The sequence below is a fragment of the Helicoverpa armigera genome, chromosome 7 (genome assembly GCF_030705265.1).
Source record: "Helicoverpa armigera isolate CAAS_96S chromosome 7, ASM3070526v1, whole genome shotgun sequence".
NCBI classification, from domain to species: domain Eukaryota; kingdom Metazoa; phylum Arthropoda; class Insecta; order Lepidoptera; family Noctuidae; genus Helicoverpa; species Helicoverpa armigera.
The window spans coordinates 12,092,893-12,108,670 of record NC_087126.1 but is presented as its reverse complement, the minus strand read 5'-3'; the positions used below and the strand labels follow the sequence as shown (position 1 = coordinate 12,108,670).

The 15,778-nt window shown below is 49.2% G+C and overlaps 3 protein-coding genes across 4 annotated transcripts; 1 reads left to right on the top strand and 2 right to left on the bottom strand.

Moving 5' to 3' along the window:
* The first annotated feature begins 571 nt into the window (after window positions 1–571).
* On the top strand, window positions 572–5,351 carry LOC110372529 (lysosomal aspartic protease). Of its 2 annotated transcripts, XM_021329303.3 has the most exons (8): window positions 572–731; window positions 807–892; window positions 1,140–1,266; window positions 3,528–3,651; window positions 3,777–4,005; window positions 4,195–4,281; window positions 4,426–4,789; window positions 4,975–5,351. In XM_021329303.3, the coding sequence occupies exons 2-8, from the start codon at window positions 831–833 to the stop codon at window positions 5,134–5,136; spliced, it is 1,155 nt and encodes a 384-aa protein (XP_021184978.1). In that variant the 5' UTR covers window positions 572–731; window positions 807–830; the 3' UTR covers window positions 5,137–5,351. The 2 variants fall into 2 exon arrangements, with proteins under 2 accessions (XP_021184978.1, XP_049703496.1); XM_049847539.2 differs by having other exon boundaries at window positions 582–892.
* Window positions 5,352–6,384: 1,033 nt separating this feature from the next.
* On the bottom strand, window positions 6,385–12,793 carry LOC110372803 (splicing factor, arginine/serine-rich 19). The gene is given in 12 exon segments (XM_064035566.1): window positions 6,385–6,648; window positions 6,812–6,940; window positions 7,048–7,142; window positions 7,437–7,739; window positions 7,742–7,826; window positions 7,828–7,905; window positions 8,840–9,139; window positions 9,142–9,302; window positions 9,305–9,815; window positions 9,817–10,456; window positions 10,458–12,586; window positions 12,659–12,793. Coding segments are annotated over 11 exon segments (4,524 nt in total). The 5' UTR covers window positions 12,575–12,586; window positions 12,659–12,793; the 3' UTR covers window positions 6,385–6,543.
* On the bottom strand, window positions 12,606–15,766 carry LOC135116628 (PHD and RING finger domain-containing protein 1-like). Its single transcript, XM_064035643.1, has 5 exons — window positions 15,357–15,766; window positions 14,825–15,286; window positions 14,578–14,673; window positions 14,062–14,481; window positions 12,606–12,905 (listed from the first exon to the last, which is right to left on the bottom strand). The coding sequence occupies exons 1-5, from the start codon at window positions 15,492–15,494 to the stop codon at window positions 12,606–12,608; spliced, it is 1,416 nt and encodes a 471-aa protein (XP_063891713.1). The 5' UTR covers window positions 15,495–15,766.
* Between the last annotated feature and the right edge of the window lie 12 nt (window positions 15,767–15,778).

The window sequence follows — 15,778 nt, the reverse complement described above, 5'->3', positions numbered from 1 at the left end:
TTTATAGATAACTTTACATAAAATTTGGCTTTCTATCGATATCCGAGTTTATTTAGCAAAAAAAAAAAAACACCCCCGAAAAGGGGTGGCAACCAGCCCTAGGGTGGTTGCGGAGTTCAGATCATTTTCACTTTTGAAGTTAAGGGTAAGATGAGGCTAATTCCAAAATTTCATGCAAATCAGTTCACAGTAAAAAAAATCGGAAGTAAGACCGTATTTCTCGCTTCAATGACTGCACTAAAGGGTCACACGGGTGCAAGTAGCTTGCGCATGTTGAGACACATGCGCAGGATACATGCATTTAAAAACGTCGCGTGCGGTTCTAGCGACTCGCGCATATTATAATCATCGGCAAGGATATTGAGCTCTGACCTTCACCTGCGCAGAAGTGATTTATTGCCTTAAGTGTACAGTGCGCAACAAAGCGATCCTCATTATCCGTGCCGATAACTATACACACAACCATAAACATGCAAATAAATATTTAGAGTTTGAATTGTTTTTTAGTGAATTCATATTGGCGCGACTGGGAAGTGGCAACACTGGAGCTGTCTGATTCTGAGTGAGAATTTTATATTTTATCTATCCACAATTCCGCATTCGCGTCAAAACGCGCCGGTGAATAATTGAATTATATTGTCGTTGCGGACGATTAAATACGACAACTTAGATTTCATTTTATCAGTTCTTGTTCTCTCCGCAACAGGAGAAACACCGCAAAACTAGCTGCGGTATGTAAGGTGATAGAGAATATACGATAATTGCATTATTAAAAGTTCATTGTTTATTTTTGTTTCACAACGCAGAGTCGTGCGTGACTTGCAAGAAAAATGGGAAAATTGATGATATTGTGCCTGGCACTCGCGGCCACTTGTGTGTCCGGCTTTCTAAGGTATGTAAGCGAGCCAATTATACAATTCCTAGTGTTAATTTGATGCTGATCCCACTATGTTATCACAATTATCAGGGAGCACGACCCATGTTAGTTACTTCTTCAAATTTAAGATCAATAGCTGTTTAATGATACCTTCTGGCTGGCCATAAAAACAATTTATAATAAATTTCCGTGAAAATCAATTACAGAAGGCTGTGCTAAGGTTAGTATGTTACTATGACAAGAATTATATTTTTCTTTATAGAGTGCCCCTGTATCGCATGAAAACAGTGCGCAGACACTTTCAGGAGGTTGGCACTGACCTGCAGGTGGTGAGGATCAAGTATGCGGTGTCTGGGCCCGCACCCGAGCCACTCTCCAACTACCTTGATGTATGTACTTCACATCACACTAACACGTATATAAGTAGTCTGCTACAATTGATATGGTAGACTTTATATTATAGCAGTTTAGTAGTGTTGCCTTCCAGCGGTGAATGTTTTTCTTGATGAACCTATTTGTGAAAACCCTATGAAAATCTGCACAGTAGTTTTTGAGTTTAATTTGATAATGTGTTTGAAATTATCTGTATTGTAATAATAGGTCTTGTTTGTGTAGTTGTTTTTTAAGCTGTTTGTAACCAATGTGCAGATATCAAATGAGGGTAGTTACCTTCCATTGACTAAAAATAGATAACACAAATATTTTGTTTATAATCACAGCTACTCCAAGAATTACTTATCTCCTACTGATAGCATATTATGAGAAAAACAGTAATTTAATATTTGTAACAAAAAATTGTCAAGATTGAAATTCTATTAGTTGCAGACAACAAAAGCACAATATACATTATTAGAGTAATATGTTAAAGCGGTGTTGTTTAAAAGCAAGTTGTGATAACCCCGCAGGCAGAGCCGCCTTATCTCCCCAGCAGGCGATAATATTGTATGTCGGGACACAAACAAACATTATCACTGTTACACACTATGTTGTGGCATTCTTTTTTTGGCATTAATTGTTAGCAGCAGTTCACTGAAAACATAATGTGATCTGCACTGTAATACTGTACAATGTAGTGATTGACATGCTAAGGCACTTATTCTTATGAAAAGAACACGGAAAACAAGCAATGTTATGATATGCTTGATTAAGTTATTTATTATTAATCATACTCGTACTGGATATATAATTAGTTGATATTGTTGACTTTGTGTAGAGCATGAGGAAAATGCTGTGTTACAATAAACCCACTGGCCACTACATGATACATCTGCATGACGCGACAGGGTTGACACGCAAATACGTTATGTGGTGTCCGATTATGCGGGCTCTAAGACTACTAACAAGCATTTACATGTTGTTAGCTGTACCTGAACGTCTTGAGCCACCACGCAGTACGCGATCACTTGTTTTGCTTGACATGATCATATTATAAATTGGGTGCTAATTAAACAGGCTTCTTTTTAATATCATTATTCACCCCCAAAAATGTATGTTGCCTTCTAAATTACTAAGTCAGCCACAATTAACGAGCATCTAAATAATACTATCTTAGCCACTAGTCATCTTCTAAGTAAACAACTCTAAATACTACTCAGCATGATAGTTATTTTTTAGCATCTAAATTTGCAGCATGCATTGTAACAGTAAACTTCTAAAATATTATTAAATGACATTATAAAATATTTTTTTTAGCTTCTAATTTTTTAACTCAGTATGTTTAAAATGTAAGCAAGCAACATGCAGCAGGCATGGCTTCTGTCACAGCTCCGGCGCTGCGTGGCTCCGGCGATCCCATGCGAGCTTATCGTCGCAGATGGTTTTCACGCTCACCAGCGCTGAAACTACCTGCGCCTCAGCTCGCAGTCCGCCTCGCCCCTTCGCGCATACGCGGTTTCGAATTGCACTCTAGGGGTAGGGCAGACAAGACTACGTGGAGTCGGTTTTGCAGCGATTCGTTTTCGTCACTATCTTCAATTTTTAATACAATGTTTTTTAATTGAAGGTTATAAATGGCAATATGCTAAAACCGAGGCCGAGTTAGTAAATTAGATGACAATGTATAAATAAGAAGGACAAGTCACAATAATTGATGACCTTTAGTTGAAGCTTTCTATAGAATACAGCGGTTTCACCCACATCCCGTGGGAACTACTTCCCGTACCGGGATAAAAAGTAGCCTATAGCCTTCCTCGATAAATGGGCTATCTAACACTGAAAGAAATTTTCAAATCGGACCAGTAGTTCCTGAGATTAGCGCGTTCAAACAAACAAACAAACTCTTCAGCTTTATAATATTAGTATAGATTTAGTTGGCGTTGAAAAAAAGACGAATTAGTTTATTAGAGGCTATGTCATTTCCCCGTTGCTTAGTTATAAAATTAGAAGATTAATCATGTGTCCAATAAATAATTTTGTGGCTAGACTTATAATTTCCCTTATAAATTCAGTAATGCAGTAAAAAACACTTTCCTATAATCATCATCATCATCAGCCTATCGCAGTCCACTGCTGGACATAGGCCTCTCCAAGTGCCTATAATACTATACAGAATCTATCTCGAGTCGTGAATTCAACTATTAGAGACCAAAATGATTCTGTCTGATGTCTGGATTTAGCTATGATGTGAAAGTATATTTGTGTTGTGTCGCAGGCGCAATACTACGGGCCGATCTCCATCGGCTCGCCGCCGCAGACGTTCAAGGTGGTGTTCGACACGGGCTCCTCCAACCTGTGGGTGCCGTCCAAGAAGTGCCACTTCACCAACATCGCCTGTCGTACGTACCGCCACTCTCTCTAGCCGATACTCTTACATGTGCACTGATCAAACTATTCTTTTGATACAAGTACTTTGATGAGCGGATACGGCAGGAGTAAATGTAAGGAGCGCATTGTGTTGCAGTGCTGCACAACAAGTACGACAGCAGCAAGTCGAGCACGTACCGCGCCAACGGCACGGAGTTCGCGATCCACTACGGCTCGGGCAGCCTGTCGGGCTTCCTGTCGCAGGACGACGTGACGGTGGGCGGCATCACCGTGCGCGCGCAGACCTTCGCCGAGGCCATGTCCGAGCCCGGCCTCGCCTTCGTCGCCGCCAAGTTCGACGGCATCCTCGGCATGGCCTTCACCAGGTGCCTTAGCTTTAATCATTCTATGCATCACAACAACTAGAATTCAGGCAAGACGATTACGACAAAACACGATAGAATTCTTTAAAGTCCTCGAGAACGCAGATTATATGCTCGGCTCTGTTTACATGTTACAACTATTTAGTATCTACATATGTTTGTTTGAACGTTCTAAGTGTCTGTCTGTTGCAGCATCTCTGTGGACGGCGTGACGCCCGTGTTCGACAACATGGTGGCGCAAGGGCTCGTAAAGCCGGTCTTCTCCTTCTACCTCAACAGGTAACATCATCACCATCATCATAGTGTGTGTCGCTTCCTAACTATCTTGGAAAATGGATGGTTTATAAAATGGAACGAGACCGTCCTGCTGAGCTCCTCGAGCCAGTAGCACGTCAGACGTGGGTAACGAGCGGTGTGTGGCAGGGACCCGAGCGCGGCGCAGGGCGGCGAGATCATCCTGGGCGGCTCGGACCCGGCGCACTACAGCGGCAACTTCACGTACGTGCCGGTGCACCGCGCCACCTACTGGCAGTTCCACATGGACGGCGTCCGCGTGGGCGAGCACGCGTTCTGCGCCGCCGGCTGCGAGGCCATCGCCGACACGGGCACGTCGCTGATCGCGGGCCCCAGCGCCGAGGTGGAGGCGCTGAACCGCGCGCTGGGCGCCACGCCCATGGCGTTCGGCCAGTACGCCGTGGACTGCTCGCTCGTGCCCACGCTGCCGCCCGTCGCCTTCACCATCGCCGGCACCAGCTTCACGCTCGACGGCCAGGACTACGTGCTGCGCGTGAGTGCACCCGCTCTCATCTCTTCCATTCGTTAATACCACTATCTAAATATTTCATTCACATCCATTGAATCCTTTCACATTTATTGGTAGAATGCATATTAATGAATACGCTTAACGAGTGTCCAGTGTATGTCAGGAGTATTCCTTATGCCTGGTGAGACGTGTAAGGTGTTGTGTCGCAGGTGACGCAGTTCGGCAAGACGGTGTGCCTGTCAGGGTTCATGGGGCTGGACATCCCGCCGCCCAACGGACCGCTGTGGATCCTGGGCGACGTGTTCATCGGCAAGTACTACACCGAGTTCGACGTGGCCGGCAAGCGCATCGGCTTCGCGCCCGCCGTCTGAACTCCTCATCACTTATACTAATCACATGTTAGATTTCCCGGCGATACGATCCACCCTGCTTTTGTAAGTCCTGTAGTTCTTGATCCGTGTCGTTTCATCTAGTTAAAGTTCTCCTATCATAGTGACAATAAATATTTGTCAGAATAATCTTGTGCAATGTTGATTTTTTTAGTTTTTTGTTTGTATTTTAGAAATAAAAAAAACATCAAAAGTCATATCTTTTTAATTCATCGTATCCCTTCCTCCTTTTAATAAAAGAAGGTTCCAAATTAATTTCAAAGTCGATAGCATATAGAAATGACAAAACAATAAGCAACTACTACATTATGTCGTTTTAATGGTAACAAGTGACAACACACGAACCAACAACACTTGTGACATCTTTTAAAAATTGCTTGATTTTTAAAAAGATATAAGAATTAGTTCGTGTTTTTCACAAAGTCGCTGTTGACGGCCAAATCATTCGCAGAGATAAATTCTGGAATTTAGGAATTACCCAAAGTATTTATAAATATAATTGCCAGATATCATATTATGGCTCTCGTCACACTGGTTCAAAAGTTAAGAGCATCTGCATTTGAATCTCAAAAGCAGGACCATCGTCATACATGTGACAATATGGAAAAACAGATCATCGATATAGAAGTTCACCAGTTCTTAGATTTTTGCATAGAAAGCCTGTAAGCATGTATGGACGCCGGAGTAATATTTTTTCAAGCTATTTAAATAGTCGGGGTTATAATTCGGCCATATATCTTTGCATACGGTCTATACTTAAGAGTAGTGTGCTCTATAATCGTAAGTCGATTGCAGATAAAATGATTGAATCATAGAGAAGGATAAAAACGTTTTTAAAATAAAAGTTAATTAACTCATTTATAGATTCAGGTAGAATTTGAATGACAATGCCTACAACGATTCAAATGAAATAAACGAAAAAACCTAAACGATATCTGCGGAATGCCCCATATGCTTCAATCGTAATTGAGTCGTGATTGGATCTGTTGGATATTAATCATATGTTGCTTAAGTAAAATTAGCAGAATCAAGCCCCTGGATTTGGACTGAATGAATGCTGTTATTCTAATGTATATACGCGAAGTTTCATTTTTTTTTTTTTTTTTTAATTTTTAATGGCATGGCCGTTCTAGCCTTTGTGAAAAAAGTTTCATAATTAGTGGAAATCAGTGTTTCTAGTTCTCAAATGCTTATGCATTATTGTTTTCACAGGTAACAAAATAAACAATGTTGTATTAATTTCATAATTAAATACTATTTATTTAAATAAAAGTTTAAGTAAAATAGATCGTCCATACATAAATTATAATTACAATATTCTGATAAAACATCTGAGCGGGGACCGCACTTCTCTACACTATGCTACACTATGTAATACAACTAGCGTCACTACACTAGTCCTAGTTTATGTTTTTTTCTGAACTTTTTCACATACGCCTCCACGAGCGCCTGGATCTTAGCCGGGTTGATCTCGCCCGTCTTGTTGTGACAGATCTGGAATACAGTATGCTTATCATGTAGCCGCATTTAGTTATAGTCATGAAATGTACAAAAATAACATCAAAAACAACGCCTACAAACGTTTTATCAAGAATTGGTCCAACACAAGGTTAAAATAAGCAGAGGATATCAAGCAGTATAACATGCTGGTGCTGACCTTGGGCACGGCGCGGCGCAGGATGTCCTTGTACTCGTCCTTGGTGACGTGCTTCTTGTTGTAGTGCGGCTTGAGCACCAGCTTCACCTCCTCCACCACGCGCTCCTGCCGGTTCAGCTTCTTGAGGAACTGCGAACACGCCAGAGTTACACCGAGTGTCTCAGCCACCACCGCCGCACCGCAACTACCACGCATAACATAATAGGATCACACACATAAACAGCCTGATTGCTCACTTTGCTCTTCACTTGCATCTCGACGGCGGAGCTGGGCAGGTCGTCCAGGATCTTCAGGTTGTCCTCGTCGATCTTCACGCCCACCTGCGTTTTACCTGCGGATACAACGACGCGGTCAACTCTTTATTTATTTAGTAGTTTATGTACACACACAAAATACAGACAAGAAGAAAAAAATTGATACATATTACATAGGCACAGCTTATTTCATAAGAAATCTCTTCCAGCAGGCCCGTTATGGGCGAGTCTGTCTGTTGAAGTGCAAGGCGAGTCGTCTCAACAATGTATTTATGTACTTTGAACAGAACGCGCGTATCGTTTGTATGATTGCTTTAACTATTTACTTAATTCCCTTATGCAGGTAAAATGTGTGAGAGTGAAGAGCGCACCTTTCTTGCGGTTGAGCTTGACGGGCACCTTGCTGGCGGCGCCGGCGCCCGCCTTGCGGCGCGGACGCTCCAGCAGCGCGTCGAAGCCGCGGGCGCCGGCCGGCGGCTCGAACAGGTCGCCGAAGTCGCTGGAGCCGGGCGAGTACGGCGACTCGGCCTCGGCCTCCGACTCGGGGCCCGAGCGGCGCCGCGCCGCCACCGCCGCCGTGCTGGGGCCCAGCGCCGCCGGCCGCTGGATCTTGGTGGCCTGCATGGGCTTGATGGGGTCGGACTTGATGGGCGACGGCTTGGCCAGGAACAGCTTGGCGGCTGCGAGCGCGTGGGCGAGGGCAGCACGATGCGCACGGGCGGCGCGGGCGCGGGCGCGGGCGGGCGCGGGGCGGGCGGGGCGAGGCGGCGGGCGCGGGGCGGCGTCGCCGGGCGGCGGCTCGGGCGACACGTCGCGCGTCGACTGCAGGAGCGCCATGACCTGTCGGTGGCCATGTACCGGTTACAGTACACGAGATGCACTATCTATTGTTCAAATCGGTCATATATCGATTTGTTACAGTTGGTCGTTGGTAGTAGGTTTAGTTCTCGTAATATTTAAATGACCTCACACTTTTCGACTTTTTTACAGTTTAAATGAGATAAACTATGATACCTATATGTATCTAAACGATATTAGAAAATCAATTTTATAATCTCAACGAATTCTTAAATAATACCATCTAGTTGTTTGTTATGTACATGTACGTTAATTTATTTTCACACTATTATTTTATGTAGCCAGATGGTGAAAAAAGTATCCTATGTTCTTTTCCCGGGTCTAAGCTGTCTCCCCTCTGATTTTCAGCTTAAGCGGTTTAGCCATTATTGAGTTATAAAATGTGTAACTAACACGACTTTCTTCATAAGTATATGTAAGTATTTATTATAAAGGTAGGATTTTTTCGGACTATTACTATTCGAATTCAGTACATGCTAGGTTTTACTAATGTGGACTGATAAATATTGGTTTTAGGAATAAACCAATGACCAATCAATTTATCGTCATTTGTTTTAAGTAACCATAAGTCAAAAACATACGCAACATTCTAACCATTTAAATAATTTTTATTTCGAAGTTGTATTAATAAAAGTATGGGATATTATAAAAGTATGACCTAGCTTGTTTTGAATTAAATTGGTAGAAGTCCGAAAAAATCTTAACTTTATAATTAATTCTTACATTTACCAACTCATGTCGGTAAATCAAGCGAGAACGTGATTTTTACGTGTCACCCTGCTTTGAAAACCTGTTTGAACTGCATTGCATACTCATGTTTTGAACAAATAAACGATCTTTTAACAAACTGAACGCTACGTTCCTGAGAAAGGTCTCAACAAACAGACGCATATTTAGGACGAACAGGGCGACATACCTTTTCGATAGGTGAGAGCGGGCGGCGGTCGATGACCTCATCGGCGGACATGTTGGTCTTCTGCGCCGTCTCCAGCGTCATGCAGGGCCGCGCCGGGCTGGCGGGCCGCGCGGGGCCCGGCGACGCCGACGCCGAGCGCGTGGGCTCGTACGGGTCGTACGCGTCCGGCGAGTCCGGCGGCTCCGGCGGCGTGTTGCCTCCTCCGCGCCCGCTCCGGCGCCGGCGGGCGGCGGCGCGGCCCGGCGACGGCGGCGTCTTGGGCCCCACGGCGCCGTGTGCCGGCTCCGGCGCGGCGGCGGGCCCGGCGGCGACGGCGGCTTCCTTCTCCCAGGCTCGCTGTCGCTGAGCACGATGACGTTGCGCGGCGACGGCGTGAGCTCGCGGAAGGGCGAGCGCTCCAGGTCGATGATGGCGACGGGGCGCGGGGCGGCGGCGTCGGGCTCCGGCGCGGCGGCTCGCTTGCGCGGCGGCGACGCTCGCGCCTCCGCTCGCGTCGCTCGTCGCCGTCGTCGCGCTCCTGCTCCTTGAAGCTGACGCTGACGAGTATGTTGTCGCCGGAGGTGAACACCTCCTTGGAGGGCCCGGCGGCGTCGCGCAGGCGGCGGTGGCGCGGGCGCTCGGTCGCGGCGCCGCTCGCGCGGCTGCGGCTCGGCTCCGGCGGCGGCGTGCGCGGCGACAGCAGGCGCGAGTCCACCGAGCCGGCCAGCTCGGCGGCGCGCGGCGGGGACGGCTCGGCCGAGCGGCTGGCGGAGCGGCGGCGCAGGCGGCGGCGGCGCGGGCTGCGCCGGCGTGGCGAGCGGCGTCGGGACGCGGAGCGCTCGGAGCGGACGCGCTTCTTCTTCTTGGCGGGTTTCGGGCGCGGGCTCTTAGACCCGGAGCCGGAGCGTCGTCTCTTGCGGGAGCGTTCGGTCTCGCGACGCCTGCGGGCTCGGCGCGCTTCTCGCGCTCGGCGGCGGCGGCGGCGCGGCGCGCGGGCGGGACGCGGCGCGGGGCGAGGCGGACGGCGTGGGGCGCAGGCGCGAGGCGGAGCGCGGGGCGCGGGACGCGGAGCGCCGCACTCGCGACGCCGAGCGCCGCGCGCGGGAGCCCGAGCGGCGCGGGCGAGAGCCAGATCGACGAGCTCGGGAGGCGGAACGGCGCGGGCGGGAGGCGGAGCGGCGTGGGCGGGAGGTGGAGCGGCGGTGCGGGGAGGGCTCGCGGGGCGTGAGGCGCGGGGAGGGCGAGGGCGGAGGGGACACGTCGCGGCCGAAGGCGTCCTTGGGGCGGCGCCGCTTCTCGGAGACGACGGTCCGCACGTCGTACCGCTCGAGGTCCTTGCGGCGCTCTTTGCGTCGCTTGGCTCGCTCGCGGTCGGCGTCGCTGGACTCGCGCCGCTCGCGTTTCTTATCTTTATCTCTATAATTTCTCTCTTTACCACTTTTGCTGAGCTTTTTGAACGCGATCTCGCCCTTCTTAGTCTTGCCTTTGCCCTTGTCCTTGCCCTCCTTCTTAGAATCTTTCTTCTTCTTCTTTTTGGCGTCGTCAGGGCGCGGCTCCTTCTTCCTGTCGGGCAGCTCGCCGTCCTCGCGCGCGGCGGGCGGGCGAGGCGGCGGGGAGGGGCGGGGAGGCGCGCTCGGTGTCCGAGAACATCTCGTTGCCCTCGTCTTCGGATATCATCTCGGTGTCGAGTCCCTCTATGCCTTTCTCCTTCTCGGTCTCCATGGAGGTATCCTTGGACTTGTTCTCGTCGAGGCAGGGCGTGTAGCTCCTCTCGTCCTCGGTCTCGCTGATGGATTCAGTCATTTTCTCTAGCAGGTCATCGTTCCTGTCGGCGGAAGCCGTGGAGCGGTCGGCGTCGAGCGGCAGCAGGTCGTCCCCGGCGGACAGGTCGTCGCGCTCGCTGTCGGAGCTGCGCGAGCGGCGGCGCGGGGCGGGGGACGCGGAGCGGCGCGGGGGGGTGGCGGCGCGAGGGGGGTGTTCCGACTCTTCCTCTTCGTCCGCTTTCACGCCAGGTTCTGACGCGTCAATATCCGCATGACTGCTCGCCGCTTCCTCGACATCTTTCTCCACTTCGGCAGAACTTGTTACCGGAACTGGATCTTGCATTTTTACCGGCTCTTCCGTGCTGGCCTCGACCGGCCCCACGGATTTAGTATCGGGGGCGAGATCGGAAAAGATTTCGTCTCTAGCGGGCGAAGCATCCCTGCGAGCCTTCTCGTTCGGCACGTCGTCAGTGGGAGCGGAGGCCGGCGCCACCTCGGCGTCTTCCACCACGTCCTCGTCTTCCATGTCTTGTTCCTCTTCGTCGTACAGACTGACTTGTCGTTTAATCAAAGACGGCGTATTCAGTTTTATCTTAATTGGATTTCGCGGATTGGTGGTGATGGGACATCTCTTGGATACTTTCTCTTTGAATTGTTCGTCGGAGGTGTTCTTGGAGGGCGGCAGAGGCGGCGGGGGCGGCGGGCGGCGCGCGGGCGGCTCGTCGTCGTCCTCCTGCACCAGGTCCTCGAGGCCGGAGCTGAGCGCGGGCGCGGGCGGCGCGGGGGCGGCGGCGCTGTTGGCGATGTGCACGCTGGCGGCCGAGTAGATGGAGAAGTTGGGGCAGTCGCCCTCCGAGTCGTCGTCGCTGGGCGCGGGCGGCGCCAGCAGGCCGCGGTGCTCGCGCAGCACCTGCCGCACGGCGCTGTCCAGCACGCTGGCGGGCACGCCGCCGTCCGCGCCGTGCAGGCCCTGCGGCTCGGGCGGCGGGGCGGCGGCGCTGGCGGGCTGGGCGCCGGGCAGGGCCGCGCTCTGGGCCTCGGGCTGCGCGTCCGCGGCTGCCGGCACCTCTTCGCCGCTGTCATCATCGTCGTTTGTCGGCTCAGTGGGATCATATTTCTCAGTGTCTATGACTAAACTGGAATCACTTTTCTCGTCCTCAGACTTATCGAGCTCGGGCGTTTTATCGAACTTGAACATGGGCGGTTCAGGCAGCGGCCGGTAGGGCTGCGACTTCGTCGCTTGCTGGCCTTGGGCTCCACCGACAGGTTCTAGATTACTGTTAGCAGAGTTTTGTCGCCGAATTGGGCCCATTCTCATGTCTAGGGGATTCTCAAAACCTCCAAATGAATGCCTGTGCTGAACGGGAGGAGGGTCCTGTCGCGGCGCGACGGGCGGCGGCACGTAGGGCTGCCAGGACGGCGCCAGGCTGTAGCGGCCCTGGTTCTGCTCGTTGTGGCGCTGGTTCGGAGGTTGATTATTCTGAGGTCTATTTTGTTCTGGCGCTTGCCTCCTGTTTCGATCAAAATTAGCGTCGTCGCCTATCGGGTACTGGTGCGGTCTTCTGGAATAGTTATTGTAAACGTCGGCGTCGTCGCGACGCGCGTGGTTGTTCTGGGCGAAGGCGGCGCCGGGGCGCGGCTGGTAGCCGTAGGCGTCGTGGCCGCGGCTGAGGCTGCCCTGCTCGCGGTGGTAGTTGCCGGTGTAGCCGCCGCCCCAGCCGCGCCCGCCGCGGGACTGTCCCGGGTACGACGGCACTTTCCTCGCAGCGTCCTGGTCCTGCGTTAGATCTAACTTCCCCTGTTCTTTATTATTGTCTGAATTTTTCTTAGGTATACGCATAGACTCTCGGGTTTCTAATTTAATATTAACACTTCCGTCGACAGATATGGAGACGACAGATTTTTTTGAGTGTAGTAACGTTTGGCTTTCGAGGATGGAAGAAAGAACGTCGGGAGCCGAAGACGCGTGGGTGGGAGACGGAATGGTTATCATCTTTCTCCTCGCCTGGAAAAGATAAGCAAAATTAGACACGACACGTCAGGAGTCGAGGATCGCACACCGGGCAGCCGCACCGACCTGTCTGTAGGCGCTGAGGATGCTGGAGGTGGGGCGCGACGCCACGGCCGTGCTGGCGCGCTCGGACACGGCGCCCTCGCCCTCGTCCGAGAAGTACGGCAGGTCGTACGCGTCGCCGAACAGGCTGAGCGCGGGCGCGGCCAGCGCGCGGGCGGGCCCCCGGGCGGCGGCGGGCTCGGCGCGCTGCGAAGCTGCGCCGCACGGCCGCGCGCACGCCGCGTGCGGGCTGCCGCTGCCGCCGCTTGCTCTGCGGGGGATCGGTCGCTACAGTACACTGCGGCCGGAATTAGGTACTTTCTACTCCCACTTTGTTGCCTGGCTTGACTTACTTATTATAAAGGTGAATGCTTCGACTGGTAGCGACTATGTAAAATGGTTTTTAATTTTTCGCATATCGAATGTCAACTTACGCAAGAGATCAAAAAACTATTCCATCTTACACTAGCAGTTTTCCCGCGATTTCACCCGCGTTCACTACTGCCCGTACAAGGATAAAATATAGTCAAGTGCAATGATAAAAAAAATATCGATTTAACAGTTTCGGAGCCTTAAGTACAAACACAATTAACGAGAAAATATAAAAAAATGGCCTTATTATGTGCATGCTGTGCCCGTACCAGAGTCCCCGTAAGATGGTTGTATCAAAGTGTAAAATGGTTATTATGCACATGATAAGGCATTTTTTTTATTTTCGAGTTAATTGTGTTTTAAAAGATCTAACATAATCCATTAAAACATTTTAAAAATCCATGACATGTTTTATTTTTATTTCCATATTTAAAAAATAAAAACCAGCATTTATGGACACTGCGAACGAAAGAAACTTTTTTCCCCGATCCTCAACAGTGGTGACGAAAGGGTGTTACCGGCGAATAACCCCCACTTCCAGTCAAAGTATTCACTTCAAGTAATATATTGTTAACATTCAAAGCCAGTAAACTTAGAAGTATGTATATTGTGGAGCCAACATAGGTACCATAAGGATGTAAATAGAGGAGGTATACATTTAATAGAGTAGGTACAGTACATACAGGAGTATAGGGATAGTACATATGGGCTTTTTTAGTGTGATTATATATGTAAGGAGAGTTCATATGGGAGTACGTACATAACATCTGGGTTGTGGACAAGCCCACAGTGCCCGTTATGGTAGATCCACCACTAGTATAGCCGCTATGATGAGGTCAACAGCTAGTTCTAACCCAAGATAAGAGGATACAACAAAGATTAATTACCACATGTGGCTGTCTACACCAAGCTTGAGCCAGTTACATCGAGGTAGGTATATAAAACAACATGAAAATTAAATTCAAGGCTCACATGGTTCGAAAGCTTGCAATTGTAATACAACATTTGGGTGATTCTGTATTGGCAGTGGCGCACTGGGAGCAGGTGATACTAACCTTTCTTTTCTTTAGTTTCCTTTTAACTTGTTTTGTGACAGGAAATTTACCATTTTCTTGCACTTCATACTCAATAATGACAGTTTTAGCTCTTCTTCGTTTAGGCCTTCTGCGTGTATGTGCAGAAGTTTTACGCCTAGTTGCAGTCGCCCTTGAGCTGCTCCCCAGCGTGGCTCGTGACCCTCGAGATGTTGATGGTACATCATCAGAATTCAATTGGCTGCCCCGACGTCCTGAAGATGTGGAAGGTTGTTCTACACTGTGAGTTCTCAATGATCTGACATTTCTGCCTTCCCGGGCTACTGCACCTCTAGTTGTGATTGCTACATCTGAGTCCATTTCTGTAATGCCTGAGAATAAGTAATCCACATCTGATAGCAAATTGTCACAATTAGGACAGAGCCACTGGTCTATAGGGACCTGAAATGAGAGGAAATTTCAATTTAAATCATAACCTTCAAAGTGTTCCTACTGTAATTATAAGTGTTCAAATTATTGTAACAGTAAATGAGGTACCTCAGACAATGGTGGAGTGAGACACTGCATGTGATATCCGAGGTCACATCCATCACACAGAAGCATAGTCTCCTCATTGTCTGTGCGGCCACACACCTGAAACACAACGTTCTGTACTTCTGCCACTTTCATATAAACATGTTACTAGAGCTTTCAACACATGTCACAATGATCACTTTTTAACATGATTTTAGATTGTTGCTGTTGACATTATTATTATCGTATTGTCCCAACTTTATATACATACCTCACAGATAGTGGGGTCCTCAATGACAAGCAGCTCTACGGAAGGCCTGCGCTCCACCACCTTGACTGGCTCAGTACGTAGCACCCGTCCGCCTGCACATGTTCTTACTACGATAAAGTCAAATGTCATCCTGTCTACTGGACAAGTGTTCACATTTTTAGACCATTCAGTGATACAGTCAAGACAGAAAATATGTTCACAGCTCTGAGGAGTGCCCACTTCTTGATTGGTAAACCGTAACAGGCAAATAGAGCACTTGTCTGAATTCCCTTCTGAACTGTCCGATGCAAAGCCTGAAGTAGGTCTAGCCGCCGAGGCAGCGGGCTTGGGCGCGTCCGAGTGGTCGGTGGCCCATCCTGACGTGTCGCTGTCACCATCGGAATCTCGAAGCTTAGGCAGGGCGCGCTTACGCCGGGCACACACCACTGAACTGCTGCTGTCACTACCCTCATCACTCAGCACCTGAAAATATACTTATTGTAATAATCCATCAATCCCAGTCCATACACTGTGTTGAAGCTTAGACAATCACCCTCAATCTCTTTCTGCGTGACCCCGCCGCTGTGACGCTTTCGTCGCTGTCCGAGCTAGAGTCAGACGAAAGAACCATCACTTTCTTGATCTTGCGCTTGGGCCGTGGAGGCGAATCTTCGCTGCCTTCTTCACTCATTCTCACAAGTAAACACTGTTCGATGGAATTTAGTGGGCACGACACGAAGCCACTTGCAAAGGTGTAAATGACCTCCGCCAAGTTATATTGGAATCACCTGCGATACAATAAAATAAATTCATTCGGTCTGCAAATTCAAACCATGCATGAATAATGTTTCCACACAAATTATTGCGTACGCGTTGTCTTAAAAACTATTCTACTATTTTGACAGCAAGCCGCTATCAATGGTCTAGCGGCCATTTTCCTTACAATTCATTTTTTTTTTATAGTGTTGTTATCTC